This window comes from Acanthopagrus latus, chromosome 14 (genome assembly GCF_904848185.1).
Source record: "Acanthopagrus latus isolate v.2019 chromosome 14, fAcaLat1.1, whole genome shotgun sequence".
NCBI lineage: Eukaryota > Metazoa > Chordata > Actinopteri > Spariformes > Sparidae > Acanthopagrus > Acanthopagrus latus.
In genome coordinates this window covers 667941-679984 of record NC_051052.1, presented here as the reverse complement: position 1 = coordinate 679984, position 12044 = coordinate 667941, and the positions used below count along the sequence as shown (strand labels likewise).

General features: G+C 41.8%; 1 protein-coding gene across 16 annotated transcripts in view; it reads left to right on the top strand.

Annotated features, from left to right (window-relative positions):
• The window catches only part of plekha5 (pleckstrin homology domain containing, family A member 5), a 217622-nt gene that overhangs the window by 38108 nt on the left and 167470 nt on the right, over positions 1–12044 (top strand). Inside the window, exon 4 of one of the 16 annotated variants that reach the window (XM_037121037.1) lies at positions 11526–12022. The exons of 11 other annotated variants lie outside the window; for them this stretch is intronic. In XM_037121037.1, coding sequence (XP_036976932.1) covers positions 11526–12006 — 481 coding nt within the window. In that variant the 3' untranslated portion in view covers positions 12007–12022. Of the gene's footprint in view, positions 1–1706; positions 1993–2791; positions 2870–10478; positions 10592–10625; positions 11504–11525; positions 12023–12044 lie in introns of those variants that run through there. 4 more of the 16 variants (XM_037121039.1, XM_037121044.1, XM_037121042.1 and 1 more) reach the window with 4 other exon arrangements.

The following is a 12044-nucleotide window of genomic DNA, read 5'->3' as shown; positions in this document are numbered from 1 at the left end:
TGGTGACTGGGTTAATGAAAACCGAGAGTCATGGACAAAAAGTGCCATGAAAAGCACAATGGGAACTGTAGTCTTGCTCTCTCTCAAGTGTACTATAAAGCAGAATATAGATCTGTTATAATCTGAAAATGTGGCCTGCACTGTCAGATATACTGGCTACATAGGTTAACATTTATGTCATCTGCTATGGTAAAATCCAGCTACATTAACTGCTGTGTGTTTGTTCTTCATGTAACATTCATGATGTGTTCGAAACTTGAGTGTTTATCAAACAGCTGTTGATACTGCAGTCCACACACGCAGCACACTGGCAGCCAGAGCAGCGTGCTGTTGAAATATTTAGGTTCTGCTATCAGGTAGATTAGCATATATGTGCCTGCAGAGTGCACACCAAATAACACCACTCACGTGCATTCACACACACGCATGAACAAGCAGGTAATCATTCAGTCAAGCTCATTTGACTTGACATAATTAACAACCATCCAGCGTGTGCGCACACATGTGCGTGCACACACACTCACACACAGCGCAGTGTGTGCTCCTAAATGAAAGACAGTGAGGTCATCCATATGAGGTGAACTCATCATTTAGAGCAGAGCTGGTAATTCCACTCAGCAGACAGAGAGCGCTGTACTCAGGAACACTGATACCCATCATGTTTCTTGCTATTATATTCACCACTGCACATGTAAGGCTCACTAATCCATTCAGAATATGTGACAGAGTATTTCAAATCCTGTCATATCTCATCTCTGCACAGATTAACTGCTTTCAGACTCTTCCAGGCTGATTTACAATGCAGAGAGAGCTTCTCAGCTTGTCTCCCACTGCTGGGAATAAATGATTTCTGTCACCCTGTATAAATGATCTTTTAACAAGGACAACCTCAGTGACAAAGAGCGAGGACCTGCAGGTTCAGTTCCACACGGTGGATGTGAGAAAAGAGCCAGTGCCGCTTTGTGCTGCTCACTGAAAAACATGTTAGTGATCTACAGAAGGCCAGAGTGAACAAGAGCAAACATGACCTGTGAAAAATATTTATATGAGGTGTTGCCTGATGTCAAAAAAGTTGCTTTATCATCTGGACAAGACGTTGCTTTGTTGCAAGATGACAGAAAGGCTGTTCATAGTTTCTGTTTCTTACTCCAAACTGCTTCCGGTGATCTCAATTCACAATCAGGACAATGACACTAGCTCCTCTCTGTCCATGATCACTTATCTATAGTATAATTGGCTAACCCCTCCCCCACACAGTCATTATCCAATCACAGCTTAGCAACCATACAATACACCACATGTCTGTCAAGATTTCTCCACATGATGAAGAGGTGTACATGGTTCTGTGGTAAGAGACATCAAGAATTTACATACCGCTCCACAACCAAACATAACCTGAACCTTCACCCTAACCCAACATGTCGGCAGCAAAAAGCTAACATTAGACAGAAGTCTAAATAATGTATACAGATCCATTAATCATTGTATAACTCTTCAAGTTTGTCTTGTGAAGCTTTCAAGAGACCGGTTGTCAGTGTGACTCACTGGATGTAGACTGATGGTATAAGCCTACAATTGGCCAACTATTCCAGTCAGCATTTTCCTCCCTGCTGCTATCTGCATGCTAATGTCTCTATTTAAAACAACAACCCACTGCAAGATGGCAACCTACACGCTGACCCTTGCACTAAGATGACTGCCAACAGCCTTTTTCAACAGGAGAGATGAAAACAGACTGGAAATGAGATGGGGTGACTGCCACAGCTGCAGGAAAACACAGCCTCTGTACACGGGGTGCACAGTCTACCAACTGAACTACTGGGGCACCTCAGCCTTTTTTCGCCCAACTGGTGCAGCCAGACTTCTATCCAGCCCTGGCACAGCACTGTGGGATGCACACTGCCGTGGACAAGTTTCTGTTTTTATTCCCTGTGTATCCTGTTTGTCATGATCGCACCAGAAAGCAGCAGATCATATACCTCATCAGATTCATCCAGATTCCAGCCTGTTTTTAAAAAGTCTGAATTATATACATTGTTTTGTCCAGAGCTGCTAACGGACATTGCTGAGGAGTGAGACATTTCGTCTCTGTTGAGAGCTGCACTCATGCAGTTGTGATCAGGCAGCTGACTGGTGTGGGAAACATCTTTTACTTCAGTCTCTCTTTCACACTCAGCACTGTGTGTGTGTGTGTGTGTGTGTGTGTGTGTGTGTGTGTGTGTGTGTGTGTGTGTGTGTGTGTGTGACTGTGTGTGTGTGTGTGTGTGTGTGTGTGTGTGTGTGTGTGTGTGTGTGTGTGTGTGTGTGTGTGTGTGTGTGTGTGTGTGTGTGAGTGTGTGTGTGTTTTGAGCCAACAATCAAACAAACAAACAGATACATTATAGATTTTAAAGGGTCAATTCACCCAAACTACTAAGGCATATACTCCCATTTAACCTCACCAAGAGGTTTCTGGTAAGATTTCTTTTGTCGTTTTGAATATGTGTCTTAGACATTTCTGAAAATCTCTTTTCTCTTTGACAGGAAAATACTTTCACTAAATTAAATAAATGATCAGTTCCTTGTGGCTTGTTTCCACAAACGGTGTCATCATGGGACTATGGTTAAAAGTTATTCCTCTCTCTCCAATATTTCCTGCTTATTAAAGAAAAAGTCTTGGAAAATAATCCTTATGAAAAGAAACTGGGGCATTTCTTTTTCTCACAGTAGAATACTACATGCCCTTGGGCTAACTTTTAACAAGTTGGTCCCAGTGCAGCTGTACTGAAGCAGCTCCATCTCTGTTTTGCAGTCTATGGGGGTAACACATCTGCCGCTCAGCGCTCCAATCAGGTGGAAAACAAATGTTAGCAAGCAGTGTACTCATTAGCATCTCCAAATTGAATAAACATGTATAAATAAGCACAAAATCCCCTTGCTCCACCAGTGCTGCCATAACAGGCTAAAAAGATCCTCTTTGGGGGCTGATTTGTGCGCTGCCGTCCTAAACTTTTAAGAGAAAATGATTAATTTTTTGCAGAAGCCTTGAAGTATAAAATTGTATTACATCTTCTCATAACTCTTGTGTCTCCTGAAGGCACAAATTCACATTCACAGAGTCAGCTGAACACTAACAACAGTTTCTGATGTCCATTCAGGACAAATGTCCACAAATCTAAGGGCTGGGTAAAGACCCATAACCTCCTTGTAGAGGATAAAAGCAGCAAAGTGAGTTATCATGTGCAGGGAGTGATGAGTTTCACTTATTAGCCTGTTGTTTGATGCACGTCCGAGCTTTTCTTTTGATCTGTGCAAAATTAGCAAATGTTAAAATACTGACATGGTATGTAAGTGATGAGCACGGTTAACATTATGAATATATTACAAACATTAGCATGTTAATGTGTTGGTATTCGTTAGGCCATTAGGCTAAGGCTTCACAGTGCTGCCAGCAAAATTTTTACACCTACCCCTCGTTTTTGAGAGGGCTGACTGATGAACATGAAATATGTCAAAAGTGGGACTGTCATGCACAAATCAGCAATTACAATGTGACGTTAGCTAGCCAGCAAGTTAGCTACCGAGTCATCGTCACACTAGTTGTGATTTTTTTCTGCTTGTTATAAAAAAAAGGACCATAATACAATGAAATGACAGAGTGGCTGTAATGGCTACAAGCTGTTGAACAGGGAAATATCTTTTGTCTGAAGCTGAATTATATCTACTAATGATAAAAGAAAACAAATATTGTTTATTGCCTTCAGAAGAATATTTACACTTCCATATACTCTCAAACTAAATAAGTAAATACTTTGCTTGTGCCCATGGGTGTACATCTCATATTGTGAACACAGAGCTACAAAAGCCTCTCATGTCATTTAGATTTATTGTTTGGGAATGTTATAGTACCCCTATAAGTTATGGCAGTACTGACATTGTTGGCCCAAAGTTGGGTATGTGTCTGGAAAGAATGTCTTGTGGCATTTGTAGTCTTGAAATGTGTTCTGCATGTGTCCCAGCCAACACGCAGCTTTGTGTGGGTACCAACAGGACTTGAAACCTTGTTCTGTTTCTGTTAAATCAAAGTGTGTCAGGCTACATGTGCAGTAATGTGTGGTGGGAATAAGCCTAGTAAAGCTGTTGTAACAAATCTAGTCGAAAGGATGATAGTGGCGTGAAACATGTCAGTGTTTCTGCTGAGATGATCTTCAGTTCAGCCCACGCTTGGCAGCAATCTGAATGCAGCAGTGCTGGCTTATTGTTATTATATTCAATATGCTCACACACACACACACACACACACACACACACACACACACACACACACACACACACACACACACACACACACACACACACACACACACACACACACACACACACACACACACACACACACACACACACACACACACACACGCATAAAGACGTACATGCACAAAGTAAACATTTGAGTATAAGCAGAAACACCCACAGTGCAGGTTAGAATGCTCACACACTCCTTGCATCCAGTCTAGATCAACATTAACATAAAGCAGAGTTTACACTGTTTGTTATGAAGAGTTTTACAGTGTATACACTGTGTGTGTGTGTGTGTGGGAGGGTGTGTTTGAAAAAACCTTAAATCTCATTGATAGCAGAGGCTGGAAAATACATGATTACAGCCTGAGTTCACATCACTGTAAACACCTGCAGTAACTTCTCAGTTTGAGTGCTTTGTTCCAAGTCATTGATTTGGACCAGAGAAACTTCAGTCATTATCTACTCCACCCAGGCCAATGGAAAGGCAGGTGAAAAAAATCAAAGCTATAATGGCTCTTTGGAGCTCATCCAGTGTAATCCAAGTCTCTGGAGACTGGTCACCAGTCAAACTGAAACCTCACATCATGTTTCTGTAACTTGCTGCAAGCACTTTCACAGCAAGTGGTCAGTTGTTTTGTCTGCTTTTTGAAAATGTTATATCCTCCAGAAGCATATACGCTATCAAACATATGTATCAAGTAGAGAGGCATTATTACAAGCAGGATGAGAAACAGTATGTGAAATATCAGAAATATAAGGAGAGCAGAAAATAATTACATGATTAAAATTCTGAAAAGAAAGCATCTATAATGACAGCAGGAGGAATAAGTCGGGTTAAAAAGTTGAAAAAAGGGAGCTGTGCAGCTCAGTGGCAGAAGTGTGCCTGTGTTACAGGACAATGATGTTCTTCTCTGTCAGCTTAGTGTCGACGCCCTCTCCTCCTCTATCTCCCGCTCTCATCTCTCTCACCGAGTTCCATGTCTCTCTATCGTAAGCCGTCCCTTTGCACATATCCTCCTCCTCCTCCTCCCTGCTCCTTTTGTGTTTGATTGCTAGTACTACATATTCCTCTCAGGCTGGATTCATGCGTGGGTGTCTAAATATTGTGAAAAGAGACCCCCATTACTGACGAGTTTACATAAGAGGGTAAATCTGCGAGTAGGCAGCGAAACAGTGGATTGCAGAGAAGCAGAGAGACATCTAAACGTTGTTCTCATGGTATAAATGAAGCACCTGTGCTAATGACTTTATGTAAGATGGTAAATCTATGAGTGGGCAGCGACACAATACTACAGTAAGGGGATGAGCACAGAGGGGAAGAGAGGAGCTGTTTCATCAGAGCAGAGAGGACAACATGTAGAGGGGAAGAGTCACTGTTAAAGGAAGAGATTTGTTGGAGGCCAACAGGAACATGGGGCACTGAAGGGCTGCTGAAAGTCATCTGGAGAACAGGGTGAAGAAGTTATAGACCTCATCAGGTGTCAGGTGTTAAACCTTTGAAAGGATAGCATAATATGTGTCAGGTGGGGGTTTTAAAGGGGAAAGACTATGGAAAGGGAGGTGGACCCAAATGCAGTTAATGGAGGCAAGATAAGGAGAACAAAAGACGAGCTTTATTTAAAGCTGTTACAAAAAAACCAAAAGCAGACAAAAGGTCAAAAGGCAAAGTAGCAAACAAAACCAGCTAGACAAAGTAGCAAAATTAAACAGTTCAACAAAGTACAAAAGAAAGAGGCAAAGTACAAATCAAACATGGAAATCTTGAAATCAAAACATACCAAACTGGGGCAGGAGCCTGGAACAAGAGCATTCAGAAAACTGAGAACAGCCAACAGAAAACAATTACTGGACGAGGAGTGAGGGGAACACAGAGACTAAATACACAGACACTAATGACATGACGAGGAACAGGTGAGGAGAGAGGAGGAAGGAAGCCAGGTGTGATAATGAGGGGGAGGAGCACAGAGGAACAGACCAGGAGGGAACAAGACAACAGACAGAGGGAGCCAGAGGGGAGAACACAGGAGAACTTAAAGGACACATGAGGGCATGGAAAAATCAGAACATGAGACACAAGACAAGGAAAAACAAAACACATAACACAACAAGACATAGAAAAAACAAAACACATAACACAACAAGACATAGAAAAAACAAAACACATAACACAACAAGACATAGAAAAAAAAGAACATGAAATCAAAACCAAAAACCAGAAACAAAGAACAACACAAACAGGAGTCATGACAATATGATGTTAATGTAAGGATCATTATCTTGATCCTGAATCATTTTCGTGTCTCTGCACCCCTGCTGGCTTTCTTGCGTATTCATTTGACTACAGACAGATTTGCGTATCTGAACTTTGTAACAAACTCAGTTGTTCATAGTTGAATCACTGAAGGCTGGTATTTAATGTTGAACTCTGTCACCTTTAGTTGTGATGGATATCATTTGAAAATCATTGTTCTCATGGCATCAAACAATTGATCTTTAGATCTTTTCACATCCAGGTGTGAATATGGAGAATTGTGACACCCCTGACCCTAAAACTCAAATTGGTAATATCTGGTCTTGATAAGTGTCAGTTAAAGGCTTTCTTTATCACAAAAATGACTGTGAAGTTCATCTGTGAGAGCAGTGTATTAAGACCAATATTTCTGTTGTCACACATTAAAACTCCTCTAATAAGACAGTGGTGTATCCTGATGAGTTGTCAAGATGCTGCCAGTGTGTGGGCTCACATACAAATGATGATGTGCATCAGTATGTCTTTGTCTCCTTAACAGTCTGGTTTTCTACAGTAGTGATTGTACTTCAGTCTGCTCTGGCTGCGGTCAGCCAATGAGGCGTGCACACACACTGTGTCGTCCAGCGTGATGTCCACGGATAGTCTCGTTCAGTCCAAGCGCTTGGGTTCTGCTTTGATTACGTGCAGAGATACATGGATATTCTCTAGATGTGGGGGTTTTCTGACAACCCTTACACTGCAGCAGCACTCCACCACAAGAGGATTGGTGTCCTCAGCAGGAGCACTGCTCAGCCTGTGAGAACTGCTGCATTGTAATGTCTGAGTTTCTGGAGCAAACTCATTTAAATCCCCCAACTTCAAGTGATGTCACTGACGTTACTTCTCAAAGATGCTGCCACAGGACCAGTAGATGTGCTACCCAGCCTCTACTAGAACATGTTGGCAGGTTTACATTTACATTTCTTGATATGTTCAAAGCATGCCATATTTATCATATTGAAATATCATGTTCACGTTATATCTATTTGAGCTGACTTTCATGTTGGATGCTGGGGAGGATGATGGCTGTGTTGAGGCTGGGTGAGAAGGCTTCCTTACCCTAACCAACTGTTACGTGCCTGATTGTGACCAGACCACAAGAACAGCGTTTTTTTGTGGTGACTGGGCTGGTATTCAGTATCATAATGAATGAAATCATCATTGTAGGTCTTCAGGAAAAGATATGAGGACACCTTTCAAAAAACCTTCACAAAATAACAGACTTAACAAAACATCATGAATGGATTGGAAGATGGTTGTTTTGACAAAAGGAGTCAATCTTAAAGAAGCTTGAACCACAATAGTGACTGGAGGCAGGGCATCTCAGCATCTGCTTTACCAGGTTAACCCATCCTTTTTTATTTAATCAGTTTTACTGAAGTACACTACCAAACTGTGAGTATACCCTTGTACAATCCAAACATGAGAAGACAGGGAGTACTTTTTGGAGCATCCTAAAGGAGAGGTAATGAAATGAGTAATTCTGGAGGACGACGAGGAGAGGGGAGGGAATTAGAAGTACAGGGAAGGAAAGCCAGGATTGTTGAAGCTAAAAGAGGGTGAAGCCAGGAGATGTACAGGATGGAGAGGGGAGAGTCACTCGAAGAGAAGACGAGTAGATGTGTGAGAAGAGAGCAGGAAATGTGATTCTGGAGAAGAGTGGCTGAAAAAGGAGAGCACAGAAGTAGAGTCAAGTGTCGAGTCAAGGACATGAGAGACATGAAGGAGAGGAGAGGGTTTGGTAGAGGGAGGAGGGAGAAAGAAGGAGCAGTTCTTAGAAAAGTGGAGATGACAGGAGAATATTTAGGAGAAGAGAAGAGCAGAGAAGAGTAGAGCAGAGAAGAGAAGAGCAGAGAAGAGTAGAGAAGAGTAGAGAAGAGAAGAGCAGAGCAGAGAAGAGAAGAGAAGAGAATAGCAGAGTAGAGAAGAGAAGAGAAGAGTAGAGAAGAGAATAGCAGAGAAGAGAAGAGAAGAGAATAGCAGAGAAGAGTAGAGAAGAGAAGAGAAGAGCAGAGAAGAGAAGAGAAGAGAATAGCAGAGAAGAGTAGAGAAGAGAAGAGAAGAGAAGAGAAGAGCAGAGAAGAGAAGAGAAGAGCAGAGAAGAGTAGAGAAGAGAAGAGAAGAGAAGAGCAGAGAAGAGAAGAGAAGAGCAGAGAGCAGCAGTTACAGAAGCTATAATAGACACATCCAGAGAAAGCTGGTTCTGCTGGCTCTGTGAAACATGCGCTCAGCTCATGACGAGTCTCTGCCTTAATCTACTCAGCCGTTGTGTGTATTCACATCACACCCTGCCAAGAGTGTTGAAGTGTTGTTATGTGCAGGAGTTTCTGCTTCATTCTGGTGTGTGTATTCTTGGTTGACTGTTTACAGTATATGAAGACAATCTTGGCAGAGTTGGACCTCTTCTCTGCCAGGCATCCTCCCAGAAGTACACACTGAGCCAGCAGCTGATGCACACCTCAGAGATTTACAGCAGGAACACAGGATTTTCTTTACTTTGGATGTGTTTGTCATGTAGCAGGCACTGGCTTGTTTGCATCCATTCATTCAGCGCCTGTAGGCGGGGAAATAAAATGACTGTGGCACTGCTGCTGCAGAAAATTTAAGAGATAAAATGTAAAAATAATTCAGCTCTTAATTCTTTAACAGATATCTGGGCCTAGTGTGTATATTAAAAGAAGAATTAGCAGAAATCTTTTAGCATGCCGAACTTTGTGTAACTTTGAAACCAAATGTGAGCGATTTAAATCACATTTGCAACCACCTCCAAATGTGGTTTGGATCCAATCATGTGATTTCATGTAGTTTATTACCGCCAAGACTTATGCAAATCAATTTTGGAACAGTCTGGATATGACAAGAAACTGATCTGGGCCCTTCAGTCTTTGTCATAGCTAAAAAAAGGTTTGTTTCTTTAGTTCAGAGGATTTCAGATTGGTAGCTTATCAATCGTCTCATTCGATTCTAGACAAGAAAACAAATAAGCAGAGCTGCTATGATGAATGAATTTGTTGTCAACTGTTACATCAAGAAAATAATCACAAACAATTAGTGTCAGTCTGCCTGCTGTGCACAGATTATACAAAATAATGTTTAGGCATCCTGCAGAAAAACTGCGTGAATGTTAAAATCAAAATAATATCAAACATTCTCATATTGATTAAACAAGGGCCCCTCTTTGAGCAGCTTGAGTATTATTTTAAGAAGGAAACAGTCCAAATTGTCTGATTCCAGCTTCTTAAATGTGAACATCTTCTGGTTCCCTTTCTCTGCTCGGACAGTAAAGTGAATATCTTTGGGTTGTGGACAAAACACAGTCTTTGGAAACACTGATCAATATTTTTCTCCATTTGCTGACATTTTATAGAAATACATGTTCCAAAATGTTGAACAGTTTCTTTAAAGATGGGAAAGGCAAGTCATACTTGTTCCTACGTATGCACTCTTTCATGCATTTTCTGGAAAAGTCACATTGCGATCCTGGTTTCTGTATGCTTTGTCGGTCTGTGGCTTATATACATTAATGGATTTTGTTATCCCGACACACTAACCTTTAGATTATCATGTGCATTTCCCATGTGGGGCCTCCTTACTGATGCTACATTGGATGATGCTACTTTATGAAAAATGCAACCGATTGGAGGGAAAAAATATTTTTTGCATTCTTCTGATAACTAACCATTGTGCATAGTGAATCATTTTGAGGGCCTTTTGAGCACGTTTGTTCATTGAGTTTCTGTCCAAGACACTTGTGCAATGTTAGCTTGCTTGGCTTGCTTGCTTCCACAGATCCGCTCCATGTTTCACACTTGTTTTGTTCCGTTTTTAACAACATGGCAGCTAACAGATCTCTCTCTCTGTCTCTTCTTTTTATGACCATCTACTGAACTGCATCACACCTCACCAGGTAAGATATTTGCTTTAATGTATCTGTTTCCTGTTTTCTTTTCTTGCAGGGGCTGATTATTTGAACTATAATTGGACTTTGAGACTGTGGCTCTCTATGTGTGTGTGTGTGTGTGTGTGTGTGTGTGTGTGTGTGTGTGTGATCTAGATGGATATTATTCAGAAACAAGTGCAGAGATGAGCTGGATGGGAATGGTGTTAAAGTTTGGACTTTAGATAAACAGTAGAGAGGCTTTACAGTAAAATGTGTGTTACACTCAATACACAGGAAATTAGAATCTGTAATAGAAGGGTTGAAACAAACATTCTGTCTTCAGTCTTCAGTCTTCAAGTTAGTAAAAGCCTGAACACTTTCAACAGTTCAGTGGAGACTCATTGTCTTTTCAGAGACATGACATCACATTAATCTGAGGCCCTGCTCCTCAACAGCTTCAGAGCAGCACTTAACACAGCTGTGGTAGTTTAGCGGTGTGTTAAACAGAATTCAAACTGTCGACACAAACTGTAATTATCTTTTCTACTGTCGAGTTCCTGACATGCAGTTTGCACAGAAGAGAATGAAAACTATAAGGTGATTCCCTCTGTGCCCTCTGGCTGTCATCGTCTCATGCTTATTGATGAGAAATTATCAACTGTCAACTCTGGTTAATTATTCCTCATTTCCACAGTAGTGCCTTAGCTCTGGGATTAGCAGTGTTGGTGTCAGTTGGTCCACCACTTTGGAGTAACACACCCATTATTGTGTGGTATCTATGAAATTGTTACAGAAAGTCAACATCTCCAGAGGATGAATCCAAGGGACTTTTCAGTTATCATGCTATTCTGCCCATTATTAAGCACCACAGCTCAGGGACAGTAACTTGGCTTCTTAAAGCCTGCATGCCAACCTCTGTCTAATCCATGCAACAATGTTGCCTCACCAGAACTTCCTCAAACTCAACTGTGACAAATCAGACCTTATCATTATCGGCCCCAAATCCCTCACCAAAACCACAGACAGTTTCTGCCTCACCATTGACAACTCCACCCTGTCTCCATCCCCCCACAGTCGCAACCACAGAGTCATCTTTGACTATGACCTCTCATTTGAACATCACATCAACCAAATCACCAGAACTGCCTTCTTCCACCTCAAGAACATTGCCCGACTCCGCCCATCAGTCTCCTCCTCTGCTGCCGAAACCCTCATCCACTCCTTCATCACCTCCAGAATTGACTACAGCAACAGCGTCCTCTATGGCACACCATCCAAAACTCTAAATAAACTACAGTGCATCCAAAACTCTCTACATACCCCCACCCCCACCCGTGATCACACCACTCCTGTCCTCCAGAACCTCCACTGGCTCCCAGTTCCACAGCGTATCCAGTTTAAAATCCTCCTCCTCACACAGAGCCTTCTCAGCTGCCCCCACCCTCTGGAACTCTCTCGTGACACCTTGGGCACCTTTATTCTGAAGGATTCAGACTGGAAGCCAAATATTTCTCAGGATTCAACACACATTTCGAGAATACAATGGGCTTTTTAATCATATTTTTTCTACATGTCTCTTCTCTATCTCTATCT